General features: G+C 44.6%; 1 protein-coding gene across 6 annotated transcripts in view; it reads right to left on the reverse strand.

Annotated features, from left to right (window-relative positions):
- The window catches only part of LOC114800337 (retinoic acid receptor gamma-A-like), a 37266-nt gene extending 15733 nt beyond the window's left edge, over positions 1 to 21533 (reverse strand). The window contains exons 1-3 of one of the 6 annotated variants that reach the window (XM_028997547.1): positions 21298 to 21533; positions 10496 to 10604; positions 10119 to 10332 (exon numbers count right to left, since the gene is read on the reverse strand). In XM_028997547.1, the coding sequence (XP_028853380.1) occupies positions 10119 to 10275 (157 nt within the window). In that variant the 5' untranslated portion in view covers positions 10276 to 10332; positions 10496 to 10604; positions 21298 to 21533. Of the gene's footprint in view, positions 1 to 1202; positions 1698 to 4626; positions 4796 to 10118; positions 10605 to 10737; positions 10756 to 18586; positions 18628 to 20053; positions 20259 to 21297 lie in introns of those variants that run through there. The other 5 variants (XM_028997544.1, XM_028997545.1, XM_028997546.1 and 2 more) reach the window with 5 other exon arrangements.
- Between the last annotated feature and the right edge of the window lie 592 nt (positions 21534 to 22125).

A 22125-nucleotide genomic window follows, 5' to 3' on the forward strand; every position in this document is an offset into this window, starting at 1 on the left:
TATGCCTCTCATAATCTTACCACATCCACTCTTCAGATGTGAAACACTGATGTATTCACTTTCCTCGGTCTTTGCCTTTGTAATCGTGCAGATTGGATTCTCCAAATACAAAGACCCAAATCCCATTATTGCTTTAATTCCCGGCCCTATAGTGCCATTCTACCTACATGATCAATGCAAGCTGAATAGCGGCCTAGAAACCTAGAACCGGTTCTGTTCCTCTCGATTTGTTACTTTTGTTTTCCTCAGAATGATTGAAGAGTTGGGTTCTTGTGGCCTGTATGCTCCGCGTACAGGTAGCGGGTTTGGACAAGTCTAGGGTCCCCTTGTTGACTTGGTTGACAGCAAATCTGTCTTCATTAGCGGGAACACCGTGAGGCCGTCAGGCCTCTGCGTCCTCTCCATTAATGAAGATATATGAGCTTCTTGGCCCAGTCCAAGGAGAACCAACCTCAGTCGATTTAAAAAGCAGCAGGGAATAAACAAGCACGAGCACATACAACAGCCTCTCATCTACAGACGAGAAAGTGCTTCGTGACCCAGTTTTAAAATGCATTTCTCCATGATGCGGTAAATACCTGCCTGCACGACTTACAGTGCAGAGAAGTATAAAGAAGCCGAACAGGCCAGTAGTTTGGTACGACTTCACATGGCGACATTAATTAATGAATTAATTTCTGAGCCAAATGGCACCGTACACACAAGTAATGCAGCTATTTTTGAACGGCTGTGATTTCTGCCGTTGAATTGCGGCTATGTTCAGAATGTGACAGGGATGAATGGCCCAACTCTTCACTAAGAAACTAATGTGCACAAGGGTCAAGCCCTGGCTGTCATGTACAGACTATCCATCAAAGAGTCTCAGAGCACAACAGCCACGCAATGGACACTCATGGACACACATTCTTACTCGGTTCCTCACACACACATAAACAAACACTCTCTGCGGAGGGTGAGAATGGCACACAGAACCGAATGGAATCTGGCTCTTCCTGTAGAGAGAGCGCTGTCATAACAAAACACTCCGGTAACGGGAAGCTCTCGCTCCTGCGGCCGACAGGGACGCTCAGAAGCCCACTCGGAAACCCAGTGCAGCACAAACACGCAGCCTGCCTGCCTGCCGACGAGGCGCGAGCTGGGGGTGTGGTTGTGTCGGGGTTGGGGGGGGGGGGGGGTGACAGGATGACAGAAGTGTGACTTACACTGCATGCCTGAGCTGCTGCTCCAGGAGAAGGGCTCCAGGCTGGGGAAGAAGGGACCGGCTCGCCTCAGCATGCAGGAGCCCTGGGCCGACATGTCATACAGGGGCCGCGGGGCCACCCCCAGGGCCTCCACGCAGTCAAACATGACCGCTGTCCCCAACGGCAGCGGAACAGGGCCGGAAAGTCCTTTTCTTCACCCTCTTCTCCACAAGCGACAGCCAGACGTCTTCTTCTATGTCCCCAAAACTCGGGAAAAAGCCTGCAGACTTGACTCAGGTGCACTTGGTAACACCGCTTGCCTCTGTGCTCCCCTTGCACTCTCGTTTTCTTCTCCTCTCTTCTTTCCCCGAGTGGAAACGTCAGCCCGTACGTCCGTCTTTCTGCCTCCTTCACCCCTGGGACCTGAGTTGGGTTTGTCTTCTGCCTCGCAGGGGACTTGAAATCTCAGTGGCCAGTGTATTCAAGCTGTTGCTCCAGCCTGTACACACTCGCGGCGCATACTGAGGCCGAGCAACTGGCTCAGCCCACAGCGGTGGCGGGTGGGGGGAGGAGGGAGGAATGGAGGCGGGAGCACTGCTGGTTGGCTGGAGAGCAAAAGTTTCTCTCGTCCCCCCCCCCCCCCCCCCCCCCCCCCCCTTTCCCTCCCTTGTTTGCATCATGTGTCATTTTTTTAAACAGATGAAAACAAACAAGGCCCCTCCCTCCCCGGTTCCTTTGTTCCCTTTACCCTTTTTTACTTTACTTTTTCTCGTTCTCATCCCTCCTGCGTCTGCACTGTTATCTCAATGCAGGTCAAACTATTTCACAAAGAAGACAATCAAGTGTAAGGACAACGCTACTGAATATCACATCCCCTGTGCTGAACTATGCAACAATAAGATATTTTGACGTTACGTAATCGGAAACCACGGAAAAATAATTGTGCGTGCATTTCATGACGGATCATTTATTTCTTGCCGCTGCCGGAATCACTGGGTCAGATGGCACAGTTCCAACTGTTCCTACTCAGCACACCAGGCCGTACGAATACAGGACCGCAAAGAGATCTCAAGACCTGGACCACCAGTGCCTGCATGGCAATCAGATTACTTTCCCTTATGTAACGTCCCTCGGTTGGAACCGGGCTTCGTAGGAGCGTTTACGGGGAAGGTAACGCTGAGGCGTAGCACCCCCCGGAGGGGAAACTGGGAACTGATGTTCAGAAAACGCACACGCACACTTTGGTTACCACACATACAACTCTAGAACTCCAAACAGACCCAAACCGATTATAAATAAGGATTTGACCTTTCACCTTCATCAACAAAGACTGTAACGAACATACAAGAGCAGCAAAGCACACACACACACACATACACATAAGGCAAGGTCTGCCAAAAACATAATCTTTGTCAGTGACAATTTCATAATGATTTTTAATGTTTCCAATTCAATCGCAATGTCATGATATTTTTCTTTTCATGGAAAACAAGGGAATTTATAGGTAGTATGTTTAGTTCCTAATGTTTTATCATTCTTTTTAAAAGCTTTTTATTCCTTTTGTCCCACCCCCCCATAGCTGCTTCTTCCCCATGCTTTCTTCAGCTGTGCCCTGCTTTTATTGGAAAAGCTCTGCGATCGCATTAGCGCTGCACATGCGAGCACACACTGTCCTCTCCTCCTCTCCCTGTTCGTGCTTCTCATCTTTCATGCTCAACTCTGGCTCAGCTCTTCCAATGTGCAGACCCCCAATGAACGGCGTCCAACGCTGCGGTTTTACATCCAAATGGACGCGGCTGAAACGAGCCGATCTCCCCCAGCCGGCCGCCGCTCAGCGCTAAAACGTCCAAATAACCGCAGAGGGGTCCAGCCAAAGATGGCATCAGCCATTCCAAACGCAACTCTCACTCTGTCTTTCTGCTCCAGGAGCTGAACTTGTGTTTATTTGTGCCTCTACTAAGGACAGGCCCAGGCTGGACTGATGATCAGAAACCCGGTTTGGGCTATCAATCAACCCAAGCCTGCGTCACATCTCATAACGTTGGAACAGTTTCACCTTTCCTTCCATCTCCGCTCCCTGGTCCCCCCCCCATACCTAACTCAATAACTCTGTAATTCGAATCAAATCAATTCAATGGCGCAAACATTGCAGGCCTCCCCAGACACGGTAAAGCCCGGCTTTTCTCCCGGAGAAGAAAAAGAGGGAAAAGAAAACTTTTTGGACAGTTAATACGCTCTATATGCTCCAGACTCCTCCCTCCCTCCTCCCTTTCCTTCCCTCGTTCAAGAGGAATGAACTTTAGAAAGCACCCCCCATGGGACGTCAACCCACCCCCCCAAACCCTGCCCTCCCTCTCCCGTCCCCGTTCTTCTCCAGCGCCCCGCTCCTGACTCGGGCTCCCCCTTTCTGCTCGGCTCCATTTTTCCGTTTCCCCCCCTCTTCACGTAATGTGATTGGATTTTTTATTACGTTGTATTATGAGCCCCCCCCCCATCCCGCTCCGTATGCACACATGGTGAGTGTGTATTAAAAAAACAGAGGCGCTGCAGTTGGCGCGGTAACAGAATACGTCACGAGGGACTCTGTGTCGGCGGAGTAAAGGAGAGGAAAGCGTTGTCTCTTAAACGAGGGGAGAGGACGGGCGTTTTCTCTCACCGGCCGCTCGCCTCCATTTCACCCCTTACCTCGACTCGTTCTGTCTCAACATTTTCACCTGTCTTTCAACACGTCTCTCTCTCTGTCTCACACACACACACACACACACACACACACACAGCAGGAAGCAGCACTGCTCACACTCAGCCAGCTCAGTTCTATCCACACCTTGAGACAATTACACCCCCACCCCGGTCCCCCCACATGTCCCATATGAACCCCTTTCACAACCACACACACACACACACACACACACACTGTGGGTTGGACGTGGAGGAGAAATACAGTCAGTAAAAAGAAAGACACCCGCCCCCCCCTCTCTCTCTCTCAGTAGCTGCTCCACATTCTTCCTGCAACTTCAGGTTCGACCACTCGCACTTGTGTGATGTCATCAGTGGCGAGCGAGCGTCGACAAAAACAAACCCTGCACTGTGTCTGAGGTATGACTGTCATAGGGACTGAACCTGAGCACACACACACACACACACACACACAACATGTTTGTTGTAATCGCCTGTGCTGGAATGTGTGGTGCAGTTGTTCAGGGCGAGAGAGAGTGTGTGTGTGTGTCTGTGTGTGTTTTTACCTCTACATGTCAAAACGTGTCCGAATGCAACCATTTTCAATAACCCCATATTAAACACACACGTACACACACACACACACACACACACACACACTTATTTTCCTACATGCTGGGATTCATTTAGGCAGACAGCTACATGCCCGTGAGTCCCGGATCAGCTGATATCGAGTGGAGTTTCGCACGGCTGTGTTTTCTATACTTACAGTGTGAAGGTAAACAGAGAAACCCCGGCAGGAGACGCCGCAGTAAACACTCCGCAGCGAGCCGCAGCTCAATTCACACCGCCGTGCCGTGTTTATTTATGGCACAGCTCACATTAGACTTTGATTTATCAGGTACAAATTGTTCACAGCACGCATCATACTGTATGTGTGTGTGTACCAAAGACATCCAGCTGAAGCACAGCTCTGTTGCAACTAAAGCAGAACGTTGGTTGTCCAAAATCGCAGTATGCTCACATTCCATTGGTCGGTTCAAAACCTGCTCAGTGCCATAGAATTCTTCCTTACATTTCATTACTCCTTTTTTTTCTTCTTCTGACCTTCTTTTATATTAAGAGTACCAGATGGAGAGACAAGTAAACTTACATTTAATTAACTGATCCACTTTAACAAATGAAATAAATATGAGTACATCATTCATTCCAACACAGTCAGATCCTTTCATCTCTCTCACACACACAAACACACACACATATACACAGGAGCACGGAGCCAAAGACATTCCTCTCCAGTTTTATATAAATAAATAATTAGGGCACAATGTGGAGTTTGTGTGCACGGCACCCAGCCCTCTGCTAAACTCTGATTATGGGACCATCTTCTGTTTCTTCTCAAGGAAAAAAATGTGGCATTCATTTGAAACGCTCCCAGACCCCCCCTCCAATTCCCGCACTCATGATCCTTGCCTTTAATGTGATGGAATCCCAAGAGATACTCAGTCTGATGAGACTGTGTGCCTGTTTTGCATTTATCTATTAGTGGATCAAATGTCCTTTTTCTAAATGGAATACATTTTGCTGGTTGCATATGTTGAATGCATATTTGTAAAGGTCTAATTAAGATGAAGAAAAACATTTGTCAAAAAAATATTTGCGTACAATTAACAATTTACAATTAGGCTGGGTTTAGTTTACAATAGCAGTAGTAACACATTTATATCACATATGTTACATATTTACTACTCTAGGTTCTCACAAAGCTATAAAATGATGCAAATACACTTTGCTCAGAATATTGTTTTCTTCTCTGAAATAATAATAATTAAAAAAAGAGGAAATTTTTATGGGCCTGTCCGGGCATTTGCCACCGGAGCGGGCATTCCTAATAAAGTGGCCACAGGACCAAGTGGCCAAAAGACCAGGCATTGCTAATAAAGAGGCCACAGGACCAGGCAGTCCTAGTAAAGTGGTCCTAGGACCAGGTGTTCCTAATAAAATGGCCATAGGAGCAGACACCGTAACAAAGTGGCTGGTTTGTGATTGTGTTGTAGGACAGTGTTGGTAATGATTATGCGGAGGGTTCGTGCAAGTTCAATGGAGCAAATGCTGAAAAAAGGGATTGGATGACAAGTATATAAAAAAAAATGAGTGTGGGTTTAAATCTACCCCATTCTCATTCTGACCCACCATGTCAAATTTGGGGGGTTTTGGTTTAACCGTGAGCAAGCAGGACAAAGGACAATAATCAGAGGCAAATGAATGGGATTAAATGGAAAAAGGTGGGGTGACAAAAAAATAAGAAGAAAAGATGGAGGGTTCAAAACGAATGTGTTGAATGTGTCAAGGGTGTCCTCTGGAAGCAAGTTCCAAATTTTTGTGCATTTCCGTGAAAGTGTCTGTGAGCAGGGAGTGTTTTTAAAATGCTAAAATTAGCATTTAATGCATTCCTAAAGGGATTTGACCCTGTTTGAGCGTTATTACCTTGGTCACGTCCACTCGGATCACTTATAAAAATAATTGCACACCTCAAATAATAGAATGATAATTTTTGATATATAGCTTACAGATGCATATGCTCCCGTGCGACCCACATTAAAGTCATTAAAATGTTTTTTTGGTTTTGACAAGATCTATGAGTATCTGTGTATATCTAACTGTGTGACTACAATGTCAGAATAGATTTTTAGGATAGAATAATAAACGCATTCCGAAAGATTTTGGGGAATTGTGCACGAGCCCTCACTGAGACAAGTTAGGTGTCAAAACATGCAAAAAGCAAAGCCCTACAACTTATCGTAAGTTGCGTGGAGAGGTCAGCACAACAGTAAATGTCAAACAAATTATATGAGCTGATTCAGAATGGCTCAACATGCAATAATGCAAAGATTAGTGACGTAAATATATAGATGAAGAATGGTGATGCCACTGTCTTGAAGGATTTTATATTCTCAGGCAGAGAAGCAGATGAGGAGCATTTGTGTCATGTGAATCAGGATGCCATGTAAAATGGAAAAATGCTTCATTTGAAATCTCCCTGGGTTCCTGATGCGGAACTCCTGTGTCCAGGGTGATCATGTAAAACACATTAAGCCCCCGAAGACGGCCTGTTCACTGAGTTGTGCAGACGGGTCCAGGTGGAGTGATACCCAACACCGGTGTGTGTGCAGAACGGGGGTGCAGGCAGCAGAGCGGTCAGGTGTGACCGGAGTGATTGTGTCTGAAGCCCACCGCCCGAATCACTTTATCTCGGCCCATTCTTCTGGCCCCCCTCTCCCTCCCTCGCTGCTTCTTGCGCGCTCCTTCAGGCAGGCAGAAGAAAGGATGGGCTAGATCTTATCTCTTATTAAGTGCTGCTAATGGACTGATGGGCTGAAGGCACCACATAATGATGGAGTTCGGAAGAAAAGAGCTTCTGTTTACACACACAGACACACAGACACACACACACAGCAAATTGCAAACGAAAAGCATTTGGAATAGAAAAAAAAAAAAACAAAATACTTGAAAAATGTAAACATAAATGGATAAATATATACCAAATATATAAGCAATTAGGAACTGATCTCCAAAAATTGAAGTAAAATAAAAAACTGGATCCTTGTTTCATGACCACTTCATTTGACCAAAATCATTTGTGTATTTAATACAAAAAAACCAAACAAATAAATCAATAAAATGGTATATAAGAACACCAATGTATTGTGTCGCCCGTCTCTGAAACCACCACTGTGCACAAATGTGCTGTGGATACTGTGTGTGTGTGTAGGTATGTGTGTGTATCTGTGAGCGCTCTCCATCCTGTCTCCAGGATTAGCAGGGGAGGGGTGTCTGACTGTGTGCTGACTGACAAGTGAAGGTCTGAGCAGGCCGAAGCTTGCTGGCTGTAGACAGCTCTAATAAAAGAAGAGGACAGGCTCTGTCTCACACGGGCCTCGGCCTGACCCCAGTGTACACACATCAGCCAGAACATTATAACCACCTGTCTTACATTATGTAGGTCCCTTGCATGCCGTCAAAACAACCCTGACCCCCTCTGACATGAACTCTACGAGACCTCTGAAGGTGTCCTGTGCTGTTTTCTGAGGTGGGGTCTCAATGTATTGAACCTTTCTTCCAGCATGTCTCACAGATGCTCTATCAGACTGAGATCTGGGGAATTTGGAGGCCAAGACCAAATCCTTCAATTCTTTGATATCAAAGTGTTCCTGAAAAATTCTTGTGTAAGAATGTAAGAAGGCGTACTGGTGAAAGAGACCACTGCCTTCAGGGGCTACTAATGCTGTGCTGTCCACATGATCTAACAAACAAGGCCACCTGCTTCCACTGCCCCATGGTCCCTTTCTGTGGATGTCCCCTTGTATAACCAATCATAACCAAAGACAACATAATCAATCAGTTCTAACACTAACTCGAGATGTGACTAATGTCAGGTTGTCATGGCTATCAGGACTTAAAGTGATTTAAGAGTTCAGATTGCACTACAGCAGCCCATTTATCACTGATTCATTTGAACCTATTACCAGTCATGCCAGGCCAAAACACTGTGGCCTAATGAACTACTCTGTGGCAACTGGCCTAGGCTGTGTGGTCCTACGTCCCTTCAAAAACCTACAGAGGAAAGTCTCCTAAAAGAGTTTAAACATAATTTAATTAGATTAGAAATAAATTCCAAATTGTATTTGTCTAATGACGCATGTGTACATGGTGCCAGGCAAACGAGAGTTCATGGGTATTTGTCAATTTGGGGAAGGTCACAAGTAGCACAAAACCACTATCCAAATTCAGAGCCTGCTTCAAAGGTGGTCCGCAAATGGCAAACTGGCTTTTGTTTTCTAATCTATTTGGACCAAAGTGGGGGGAAAAAGGGATAAAAGAGGTTGGGGCAGACTGACCTGATTTACAAATTCAGCAGCTCTTCAATCTGCTCTTGCTGTGCCAAACAGAGTTGGCTGGATATGTTGTAATGCCTTTAATTGCTTTCCTTTATTGCTTTCATTTAAGGTGTTTTGGTACTGCATGCATTGTAAACAATGCCAGAGGTTACAAAAGCTTAAAATAATTAGAGAAAATTGCAAATGACAGTAAAATTAGCTGGAGGAAATGTTAGATAACATTATTATGAGAAGTTCCTTTTTTTGTCAGGAATAAGTGGTCAATATTTATTGACCAGAGGTCAGAGGTAATGGTGCATTGTTTTATTGTTAATTTGTGAGCAATTGAGACACTATGACTGAAACTATATTGATTTTATTACTAATATGTATTGTAATGTGTTTTGCAGAATGCTGTCCAGCATTCATTTATTATGCCAATCCCTGAAATTTGTCATTTAAAATCCAATTTTATAAAAACAAAGCTGTGTTACCACGTCTCCTCCATGTGATCATGGAGACATTCCCTCTGGCTTCCTCCCTCCCTGTCTTGGAAATATTTCTCTAGTGCGCCCAGACAAGGCTCTTTAAGCCTCAACATGTCTAACATTACTGCATATTACAGCGTTGATGAGTGTGTGTCTGTGTGTATGTGCCAGCAAGCTACTGAATTAAAAGAATGACGATGACTGAGTGAGTGTATGAATGTGTGTGTTCGGTTGTGTGTGTGTGTGTGTGTGGGTTGGGGGGCTGTTGTATGTCTGCAAGACTAACCCGTACTCATTCTTTCATTTTTATTTTTTCTTTGTTATGTTCATGTTTTACTGAAACTGAAAGGACAGGTGGGAGACAAGATCTAACACATGTCCTCTGATCCTGAATGGCTGTGATCTTAACAAATTTCTTCAAATGTCCTCCCTCTGTTAATTAAAGTACATGCAATGGCGCCCCCTATGAACATCTATGACCTGATCCTTGGTTCAATATACTGTTCTAATTTATTATCTCTCTCTCTCTCTCTCTCTCTGTGTGGTGTGTAATGGTGTGACTGATGCAGTGGTGTGTTTGCCAGCCTCATAAAGGCCTCCTTGTCGGCTCTGGTGCCTCAACGAGCCAAAGGCCAGCAAACGCTCAGCTGCTGCCAGGCTTCCACAATCTGTTTCACCACCAACTTCTGGAACACAACACTCTTCCCCACACACAGTCACATTCATGTACAAATACCCACTTGTATTCTAGACACACCTTGCATCACCTATTTATTTAAACCTTGTAATGTTGTGCCAGTCAATAGGGAAGGGCAGGAGAAGGAGAGACAGATGAAAGAAAGAGACAGAAAGGTGTAGATGGAAAACGTTCATACAATTGGCATGGTTCTACTTACATAATGCTGCCATCTCTTTGGGAAGGTCTGCCCCAAACCGTCCAAAAAGGCTGCTGTTGGCCAGGAGGTCAAAGGGCGTGTGGTTTCGCATAGAGCTGAAAGCAAAAGGGTAGAAGCCCGCCATGGGACCCACTGGCCGTTCCCTGTTGGTTGCCATGGCGTAGGTAACGGTTGAGGTTTTTGGATTACGCAGCTACTCCGAAAGGATGGAGATCTACGAAGGACACATATGGTGGAAGATGGCGTCAACTCCTCCTTTTCTTCCTCTTCTTTTTCCTTTTTCTGGTATTCTCTGCCGTCGCAGGTGTGCTCTGTGGTCTGGTTTAGCTCAGGTCTGATGTTTTGGTCAGTGCTGCTGTCTGGATCCCATTACTCACTGGAGCCTGGACTTCTGTAGCCTGGAGGGAAAGGGGGAGCCTCTCGGAGTAGTGACACTCAGACGATGAACCCAGCCGCGGGACGCTGGCTTCAGGAATCAGGGGATACCTGGATGATGGAGACATTGAAAGCAGAAAAGTTTGAGTTGGCAATCAGATGTTTAGAGGACTGCTTTCCACAACCAGAGGCAAAAATGTTCACAAACAGAGGAAAACAATAGCAGCTAAGGGCAAACCATTACCTAACATCCACCAAACCATTACCTAACATCCACAGAAAAATTATTTTCATGTTGTTCCACACAAAAAAAACACCGGTGGAGGAATGCCTGACAGACCCGAGACCCAAAAGCAAAGAAAACAACAACACCTACAAGTGTGTGCCATAATGCTGCCCCCTGCCATTTTTAGATCTATTACCACCCTGCCGAAAAGGCAAGATTTATTCTATAAGCTGAGAAAAAGGACTACATTGCTGTCGGTCAGGACATCCAGTGAGGAACAAGATGGAAAAAAGAACTAAAGACAGGAGGTCTAATCCAGCCTTAATCCAGCAAATGGGCGGAGATTCAAGTTGTGGGAGCAGCAGAAAGAAAAATAGGGCGACAGGGTGAAAGAGGGAGAGAAAACACTTCTTGTCGTTTGGGTGGTTACTTGAACGCCTTCCAGAGGAGTGTGGTGTTCCTAGGCTCTGCCATATGATTTAAATCAGAGGAGCAGCTCAATAAAGACGCCTCTGTTCCCTCTGCCAGCCTGATGCTGACGCTGCCGCCGCCGCTGCCGCCGCCGCCCGCCTGCGCACAGACCGCCGGCTCCGCTCACTTAACCCCTTACAGCCACAGTCCCCATACTGCCACCGGGCCACCAAACGCAACCGGGCGCAATGCTTATAGCTAATATATAGGGTAATAAAGTAAACTTTTATTTTTTTTCACTGGTCATCTGTAGATTCAGGAAAGATAGGGTAACAGCACCAGCTAAATGTAATGTATTGTCATGGGAACCCACCAATCACCACACTCCACAAACCACGAACATACAGGGATATTTTGCAACAGTTTTAGATTCTAATACAGATATCTGCTGGCAATCCAAGTAAAAGTCTTCACAGCAGATGGACAGCCGGAGTGAGGATGGAATTGTTTTTTTTCCCAAGGTGTTTCAACTGATGTCTTGTTCTCAAAGTCTTTTGCTTTTCTTGCCAGAAAGCATGTCACTTTCTGTTTTAATTCCAACCAATGTAACTGAAGAATTTTCTACTGGCATGGTCCTCAAAAGCCGCTTTGCCAAAACTTTGTCCACAGTTAATTCCCCTCTTCTACTTATTCATCTCCTGGAGTGGTGTCATGTTCTCCTATTCTTTTAAATGAAGTAAACAAGGTGGCTAAAGAATGTAGTGTGTGTGTATTTTGGGGGTTCAGGGCAGTGCGGCAGTTTATGCACCAACCGAGCCAGAACAGCGAGAACTCCCAGTACCCTTCATCACCAATAATATAAGTCTGGCAGATTCATCTATCCAGAGGGAGCACAGAACACAGCCTCCTCACACACCCTCATACACACACACACACAGCGATGTAGTTAATTATTTCCGACATCGGAGGGCGCTGCTGAAGAAAAACCTCCATCTCTCTCTCTCTCTCTCTCTCTCTTGCTCGCCCTCTGGTTAATTGCAGCCTGTAGCTGCCGCAGTAAACTGTTCCACATGTGAGGGCAGCCAGGCCATGGTGGCCACGTTACAGGAAGGAGCCACAGACACCTAATCCTACCCACCATTACACACATCCATACACACAAACACACACGCCATCAGACACCTACACATACAAATTCACATCCTCAACCACAGTCACACATGCATTCACACGAAAATCCATTTGCACTCCACCACACACACTTGTTGTGACCGTACAAGCCTTCATGACACCCAAACGCCAAAACACACACACACACACACACACAGAGTTCTGCCCACAATTACACCCCAACCAACTGGCTTCGCTCTCTGATGAGCTTTCTTCCAATACATTTTCATTCCAATGCCGTGATCTGTTTTTCATTTGTCATTTTCTGTTGCCTGTTCTTCAGTTTCCCCCCAGACTGAAGCAGCCCCATGTCACGTCTCACTCTGCACTAAAACGCCTTCAACTTACTGCGCTTTCTTTCTTTCCATCGCTCCTTCTTTCCATCTGTCTTTTTATCACTACAAAATGGCCTTTGTTTAATGTCCTAGAATACCTTTCAGTTCAAATGGAATAAAATTAATTAGTAACACATTGGGAGTGGAATTTGAAAGAGAGTTGTGTGTGCGCGTGTGTGTGTGTGTGTGTGTGTGTGTGTGTGTGTGTGTGTGTGTGTGTGTGTGATTTGGGCAGGGGCAGAGAGGTGGCATGGAGGTGACCAGAAAAACTTATAAAATGAGCCAGTTTTATTCCCAGCCATAAAATCAGAAATAATGAGTGACCACGGCATGGCAACTTTTAATGAGTCACACCAGTGGGCCCCTACAGACTGCTACACACACACATATATGCACACACACATATGCACACACACACACACACACACACACACACACACTGACATACGAGTTTAATTTGGGTTTTTTTTTTTTATAAACTATTGCATTTGCCAAAGCACACACACACAGTTGGTCACATACATTAAAATTCTCTATTTTACCACTGCCAAGGCACACATATGCCTAGGCACACACTCAGAATTACACACACATTCCACCCCCACCTTTGCCTACTTCACCCAACCTCTACCTAGCAGTACCCCAAACCCCCCTCACCCCAAATCCCGCTCTCCCTCTCCAGAGCTGGGTCTGTACCCTTTGCCCCTCTGCAGGGAACGTGCACACACACACACACACACACACACACACACACCAAGAGACAGACACACACACCCACACACATCTGCGCTGCCAACAAAAGTTGCAATGTGTTCTTTCCCCAGGCCTCCAGGCCTCAATGAAGCCTTTATGGAGCTGTGTTGCCTGGGCTGAGCCGCATCTCACCGGTGGGGCTGGGCTCCTGGCCTGGGGCAAGTCTCATTTACCACCAGAGAGGATGGAGACATAGGGCTGGGTTTCATACACACACACACACACACACACAGTCTCCCCTCACACACATTAATGTGCTGTGACACATACCCACATGAATGTATACAAAACCAGCCGCACATGCCTGCAAATGCTTAAACGCGTATAAATATACAGGCTCGGAAGCCGGGAAGCACACATGCACACACAACCCCCCCCAAGGCACATATACACACATGTAGACACACACACTGAGGCAACTAAGCGCCGGCCTGTGTGGGAAACTGGTTGCTGCTTTGGTTTGCATTAAAAATCGCGGGGCTTTCCATTCCTGCACCACTTTTCCAGGCAGGTCTTCAAAAGCGGCTTTTCCTCTAACGCAGCCACAGCAGCTACACCCAGCGTTACCTTTCAACCCGCCCCCAACGCCTGCTCCTGCTGCGCCCATGCCTAAACTCATTTATGGCATGGATAACCAGTCAGAGATCTAAATACATATTATATTTTCATCTCGGCTTTTCTCAAATTAGGGACATTCCTTGCAAGTCTGAAACTGAATCCTCTTTCAGTATTAGCGGTCTGTGCTGTGTGACATGTAACCATTTGTATAAAAATGGGCTATAGGATGGGCGTGCAGCAACAGGAATGAGCTATACTTGTTCCTTCCTGGAGTTTCTATGGGCTGATATCAGGTCAAAAAAAAAAGAAAAAGAAAAAGGGTTTTATTGTTCGGGGACGTTTCAGTGGTTTTCGGAGCAGACGACAATGTCGACCCACACTCGTCTCCCAAATTGTAACGTACAATATGGCTCGTCGTTCAATCGACACAGTGTATAGATGAAATCCATATAAAAGCATATATGAAAAAGTAACCACAGGCCTAATGCATTTTCCATGCTGCTCTACACAGACAGCAACCAGCGACTGTAAAACCTCTCTCGCTCCATGGATGAGGTCTGACACGTGTAATTATTTGTGTAATGAACCGTCTGTTTCTTATAAGAATGCGACGGTTGTTGTCCAGACTGAGGCCAAGATTGTTTTTACAGGCGCCTAATTACTCAGAAGCACTGACACTTCGGCTCTAGTTTTATTACTAGCTGTGGCCGTTCAATTAAAAAAGAGCAAAGAAAAAAGAGGTTGTAAAATTTGGAGAGTTCTTACTTCTTTTGATCTGGGGGTGCGCAACCAGAAAATTGTGCAGGGTTCCTGTTTGTTGCCAAGGGCAGCACAACACCTGTCATAATGAAAAGAGTTTCGCACCACACTGGTTTCCGGTACTGCTGAAGTCTTCCTGAATTTTTTTAAATTATTCTTTCTGATTTTCATTTTGATAAGCACTTCAAATCAAGTATGTCTTCTGGTTTTTGAGAAAGAATATATGCAATGGCTTGCCCTCCTGAGGAGGGAACACAAACGCTACAATTACCTACCCAGCAGTCATTTCCAAAAGATTGGCATGTATGAGAAAATGGCAAAAAAAAAAAAATCCCTCCCCATTAAACGCCATTAAAATTCATCAAATATTTAGAGAAGTTGAACAAACATGTTTCAGAAACTTTATGGACAGTGTGACCCCGACCCAAACCAAACCAAGATGCTTGGAGAGTGGTGCTCTGGCACCATTGCTGCACAGATCTTCATTAGCGCAGCATTCACGCGACATAAAGCGTCACAGCTGGGTGTAGAACTACCTCACCTCCTGGTCAGACGTTCCACTTGACACAAGCTTTTCTTTAGACCAGGTGGAGGGAAGGGAAAGGGCTTTTGAAGCTCCCTGTTGACTTATATATGGCACCTTCTGGTCCAGAATGACTGGGGGGACTGGGTCTGAACTGGTGAACATTAACACACGCAAACACGTCTGGGAAAACATTACCTCAGAAAGGCATAATTATCCTGTTGAAATATGAACCATAAATCAATGTGCCTGGGGAAACTATAAACCACAAACCAAAGGATGTGGTGCACACACACGCACACACTTCGCGAATGCAATCAGACATAATACACACACCCTTTCCCTCTGAAACAGATTCAAAGAGAGCTACACAAAGGTGTACGTTTGACACATGCAACCTCAGAACACATAAACACGCACCTCAGAAACAGACACACAAAGTTTTCTCCAGCCAAATGTGCACAGTTCACACACAAAAAAAAATGTCCTCGCTTACACACCACTCACGGCCAGAACACAAAGGCTGCATTGGAAAAACACACAAAACCAACTATTTCTATTTCTGAGCTCACAATAAACAGCATGAGCGTCAAGTACACAGTCAATTTGGAAGAAATTAATCCTTCTCTTTTGTGAGCAAAACACATGCTGCACCCTCCAAATATTTTTATGAGTGTGGTCACCATTTCAGCCCGAGAACTTTAATTTATGAACGAGTCTAAAATATAACAATGACCTTTTATGACCGACAGTGGTTGAGAGAAAGAGCTTTGATGAACTGGTCCAGGGGAACGTTTCAGGTTTTTTTTTTACCGCGTTTGCCACAAAGAGCTCAACACAAACATGCTGAGTGAGTTTATGAAAGGCCCTCTGAGGGGTTCATAAGCGACCCCATTTCTCTGTTCACTGGACATCAGACACTGTGGATTTATAAAGCAATGAAAACCATGATGAATACGCTGGCCCTCATCCAGGTGTTTCTTAACTAAAGACTACTAGTCTGGCTGCAGCGTTGCTCTTACCGCGTTCCTCAACAAATTCCACCTCTTTCCATTCCTACAAACGGCTCGTTCTCGTCAGATTTTTCAAAAGAGGTCAGAGCAATCATAACCGGAGCAGCAAGTCGCATATAATTCTGAAATTATTAGCCTTTTGACTTGCTGTTAATATTTTGAAGATGTATCACAATTTTTTTAACATTATTTTTTAGATTTTATAATCGCTTTGGTTTAAAATGCAATTGAAACTAAACTACAACTAATTGATTCCAGTGCTATTATTCCTGCTACAGTACTCTCTCATGCAAGCATTACAGCTGCTGGTTCATAAAAAAAAATTGGTCCTGTATTCCTAAAAGAAAATAGCACAGTGATTAACAATAATTAAATATCATGCCATTTTCTACTATTATATTCTAATCTGCAATCGAATTAGGAAAAAAATTAATTATAACATGGTTAGATTTATTAAACTCACAGTAATTTCATTTTTGAAGATTCAATCACTTTCCATCTGCTGACTTTCCATTCTGAAATGGTTAGCAGTAACATTAGGCTAATATTAGGCTAATAACCCTTCGCTAGTGACACCTTTCAAGCATCTCATAATTTCACAATAATAAACATAAAATTACAGAATAAATTACCTTGACCTGTCCCTCCAGAAGTATGACTGACAGCCATCATGAATTCTTTTACTTTAACTGTTTAGGCCACTTTCACTGCACAGAACTGAGATTGCAATAAATCCTGCTGCTGTGAAAACTTGTACTAATATTGATAGGAATAATGAACATAATAGAGGCAATAATGTTATGTGTGACAGACACAATGGTGCTGTTATTCACGGCCAAGCCCTGTGGCTGACGTTGAGGCTTGAGGGTCACAACTGGGGTCAACTATGATCGCTGGGGGCAATGGGTAGAGGTCAGGGGTCCTGCCTAATTGAGACTTTTTGCAGTGCCTTCTCCCTCTGTGCTTCATTACCTCTCAGCCTGTTAGTTTACAGGAAGGCAGATTCTTGGTCTTTTCCATCCGTCTTCCTGCATCATCTCTTTCATTCGTCTGAATGTGCGTTTGCTCTCCCGCTCATTCTCTGTCTCCATGTTCCTTTAATTCGTGGCCTTCGCACTGGCTACCCTTTCCTCTTTGTTCTTCTGTCTGTCTTCTCTAATTTTGATGCTGCACGTGAGCACATGGCAGATGTTTTTCAGTCCTGACAGGAGAGGATAAGTGTGATGTATGGCCGCACAAAGCCAAGTCAGCAAAGAAAGACAAATTGCGAAGGAAAGGTATATGTCATTAAAGGCTTGACAATGGCATTCCGACTGATGTGTATGTGTTGGGGTGTAAATAAAAAAGGATGAAAATGTAAATGCTTCTGTCTCACTTCTTTGTCTCTGTTTCGCTCACCCCCTCCCCAACTCGGCCTGAGCATTGTGAAGCTAGGGGTTAAGTTACAAGCTACAAAGGAGATTAGCAGTGCCAGAGTGGGTGAGTGTGTGCGTGTAGGATTGTTGACAGGCCTGGAGGGAGTGAGAGACATGCAGAAGTGCCACAGATCCTGAACACACAGCAGAAACAACAATATCACAGATACCTCTATAAATACCTGATCCTTTTCTATTGTCATCCCTGACACCAAACCTCTGATAGCCACCCAGACAGAAAACACCTGGGTTCAAATTGAGAATGCACCTCCTAGGGAACATTCCTGGGCTATTTAGCAAATTCAGCGTGATTGATAGATTGAACAAGGATGAAATTGTCAAAAGTTGTCCTTCTGCTCTTCTCTCATCGTCTGTTGCTGAGAGGAGGCCAAGACTAAGAGCAAGGTGATTCCATGTTGATATGAGTGAAGCAGATTAAGCCATTTTTAGCTTCGAAGTGGATCTGCCTCGATAAAGCACAAGGTTAGCACCATCCAGTTAGCTTTACACCCTTCCAGAAGCATAGTAGCTGCAGTAGGTTCTTTATGTTAAGGGGGTGATGGGGTGACAAACCCAAATCTTGGTAATAACATTGTGGTCAGAAAAAAACAAAATTGGTACGTAACTGTTATTTAAAGAATTTGAGTTATTCTGAAGAGGTCTGGCAGCTTAATGAACAAACGGACGAAGGCAAGGCTCTGTCTCAGTGCTCTACTGTTACACAAATTTCACATCAACACACCCTATTCCAAATGTGCTAGAAAAGAACCGTGAACAAAGCAATCACATGTTTACAGCCAGACTGTCAGGTTGAGAACAGAAACCTCTTATCGTTTGCAGATTGCGCTCACAGATATCCCTTATCATCAGTAGCGTAAGAATGCAATCAGGCTAAATATGGATAATTTCGTTATAACTGGAACAACCTACCTAGTATCTCTCTGCGCTGGTCTGTGTGTGTGTATGAGTTGTGGAAGTGCTCAGGTCTGTATTGTATGGTTAGTGCAAAGCAACAAAGGCATACACAGGGAGAGTACTTGGGTGTGTGGGTGTGTGTGTCACACAGAGAGACAGAGAGAGAGAGATAGAGAGAGAGAGGGAGGTGATGAAAATGGCTTTGTGTTGACAGACAAGTGGAGACAGTGAAAGAGAGAAAAGAGAGAGAGGAGACAGACAGCATTCTCTGTCTGACTGTCTGTCATTCTCAAAAAGCGAGAAAACAAAGCTGGAGGAAGAAGAGCATTTTTCTTAAAGTAGTTAAGCTCTGTTGGGTCCCCCTCCCCCTCCCCCACACCAACACAGACACACACACACACACACACACACACACACATATATATGTATATATATATATATATATATATGCAAGTCCTTTTACTACTTCTTAATTAATATCAAATTAAATAGCATAAATAAATAATGCAATATAGAAATGTCAGTACTAAGTTATTCATCTGTGTAAAAATGAGTGTATTCCATCCACTATGCATATAGAAATGGTGGTTGCTGTATAACTTTTTTACGTTGCGCAAACCTGGAAAATGGCAGCGTGATGAAAATTTAAAACCCGCTCCACTAAACACACATACAACGTGGTTAAAGGTACATTCACGTTCCAGCGTAAACCACATGCGCATGCACATAGATCACGCAGACTGAAGCATGCAGCGGTGCACACACGGCCCATACACCGAGGAACCGGGTGCTATGGATGAGAAAGCTCAAGTCACATTAGGTCACGCTGGTCTGCGTAATGGTAGGTTACGGCTACTGAACTCGAGTGCACCTAAATATACACACATGGAGAGTCCCCTTCACTACTACTATATTACAACAGTTCATAAACAACACTATCCATCTCTCTGCATGTGTCTGTGTGTGTGTGTGTGTGTGTGTGTGTGTGTGTGTGCACGTTCCATGCAAAGCTAGTTACTGGATGCTGACAGAGATTTCAAGACATTATGTAAATGAAATATGCCAAAAAGGAGCAGGACAGCATGCTGAACTAATGTACACAACACAAATGTTGGGATACTGGAAAGAGGGTAGAACCAGGAAAACCCTACACAGAATGGGTATCTTAATCATTAAAGATTTAACAATTAAGGATTTTTGTCAAGACAGACTTATATACTTTATGGGGACCCTATTTAATAACAAACATGTTCTATAATTATCTAGATGTAATAAGAATGCTACACATAACCAAAATACGGATCCACGTGAAGCTGCTTCATATAGGTAATCACAAATGTGATTCTATAAGGAATTATTATGATTTTAAGGGAACATTTTCTTGGTTGCAAAATAAAGCACTTTTTTGTTACAAGTGCTACCTTGCCTTCCAGTCTTTATAGGTACCTGTGAAATGTCCTGGCGAATCAGGTGTAGACTGACCTTGCTAGACTTGTGTGTGAAGATCGTGTCCCCACAAGTAAAGTAACACATTTACACAATGTGAGGAAGCAAATGCACGGTGGCGGCAGACCAGGGCAGAGCTTTCGCTTCATCTCCCGATATTCAAATGGCGTCGTTTTAATGTTTCCATCAGCTTTGGGTAATTGCACTGGTCGAACCTGTTTACATAACCTTTGTGGAGATGCTGCAATAGAAACAAACACCACTGGATATAGGAATTTGCATGATTTAATGCGCACATCCATCAGGCATAATAATTTACAACTGACATGCTTCAGGTCCAAAACAACAGGCTCTATTGTCTTAGAAACACCCCCTCTCACTGCCTGAGTAATTCCCCATGATAATCAATAACAGCAATACTATCTTTAATTGTATGTATGTATGTGTGTGTGTACGTATGAGACAGAGAGAGAGAGTTTGCATGTGTGCGCAGATTTCCACCCTCACACTGCTAGTTTTGAATAATGGTGTTGTGATTGTATATGGACACTGTTACTGGCTCTCGCTCCAGGCCTGGAGCTCATACAGTTTAATCAGCACCTCCCCGCACTACAGCGCGCACTGCAGCACTGAGCTACCAGAACACACTGCATTTAACACCCACAGTCGTCTGGATTCTTTTAGCCCCTGTACGTTAAGGACTCGAAGAAAACAACTAGAACTGCATTCCTTTGAAGAACACTCTAAATACACTACTAATAGAAGCAGACAAACTTCCCATTGTGTCTTTTATTTATATAACCAGAAACAGAAATATCTATTTATGAAAAACATTACCCCCCCCCCCCCCCTCTCTCTTGGTCTGTTGGTCTGTCTCTCATTCTGTTGTAGTCGCTATGTCTCTGTCTTCAATTAAAGTCTGTTCTCAGAAAGCCATCCATACAAACACACATGCTCACATACTTGCTGAACTACAACATGCTGCGCTGTATAGTTGCAGCCAAACTCCTTTGAGTTAAATCATAAAGAGAGACAGGAAGCAACATACATACACACACACACACACACACATGCAAAAACATACATTTCGGTGTGTACAGATTTTTACATATCCCCCATGTACACACACACACACACACACACACACACACATCGTCTTTCTCTCTCCAGTCCTCTCCTTCCATACACAAACTCTTGCTGTGACACGTCCAGCCTAAGCTTCTTCTCTCCTTCTCCGTACGTTTCTATTATTTAAAAAAATGAACAGAACTCAGACTCACCGCCTAAGCGCCGGACTGGCAGACAGATGGGGGGATGACGGGAGCGGGCGGAATGAAAAGTGGAGGAGTGTGGTGGGAGCTGACTTGAGAGTTCCTCTCGCTGAAGCGGAGATAAAGAGAAGCCTGTTGCCTTTTTTGCCGTCTCTCTCTCTTTCTCTTTCCCTCTGTGTCTCACTTGCTCTCCCTGTTCTTCCTCTCTTTCCGTCTCTCTCTCTCTCTCTCTCTCACGCTCTCTCTCTTTCTGACTAACTAGTATTGCTTTCCCACCCTCTGCCTCTTTCTCTCTCTCTCTCTCTCTCTCTCTCTCTCTATCTCTCCCTCTGTTGCTCGCTCGTGCTTTTCGCTCCCCCCTCCTCCTTTTTATTTTTCTCTCCCTCGCTCACTTGTTCCACTGTTCTTACTCAGAGCAGCTTGGCCTCCCCCTGTATTTATTTTCGTTCTCTGTGCGCTTTTCTCCCTCTTTGGTTTGCTCCCTCTCTCACTCTTTTTCTGAAATCATTACACTCTTTGATTCATAAACCCCCAACCGAGTCACATGACCCAACACTTCAAATATACGCCGCTTTTTTTAGAAGCCACAGAATGCCCGAAGGGCTGGAAAATGTGGTCCAGAAGGCTTACGTTCCTTTCTTTCACTCTTTCTGTAATGTTCTCCGAGCCCCTCTTCTTCCTCCCCATTTTCTTTATTCTCCTGCATTTTCCGCCGCTCTCCTCACGTACAGAGAGTTTCTTCAACTCTCTCACCCCAACTGTCCTCTCCTCATCACACCTTCCTGATGTTTTATTTGTCTAACGTTCGACAAAGCTTCCCTAGATCCTTTCCTCTTC

Source organism: Denticeps clupeoides, chromosome 12, assembly GCF_900700375.1.
Source record: "Denticeps clupeoides chromosome 12, fDenClu1.1, whole genome shotgun sequence".
Classification (NCBI taxonomy): Eukaryota; Metazoa; Chordata; class Actinopteri; order Clupeiformes; family Denticipitidae; genus Denticeps; species Denticeps clupeoides.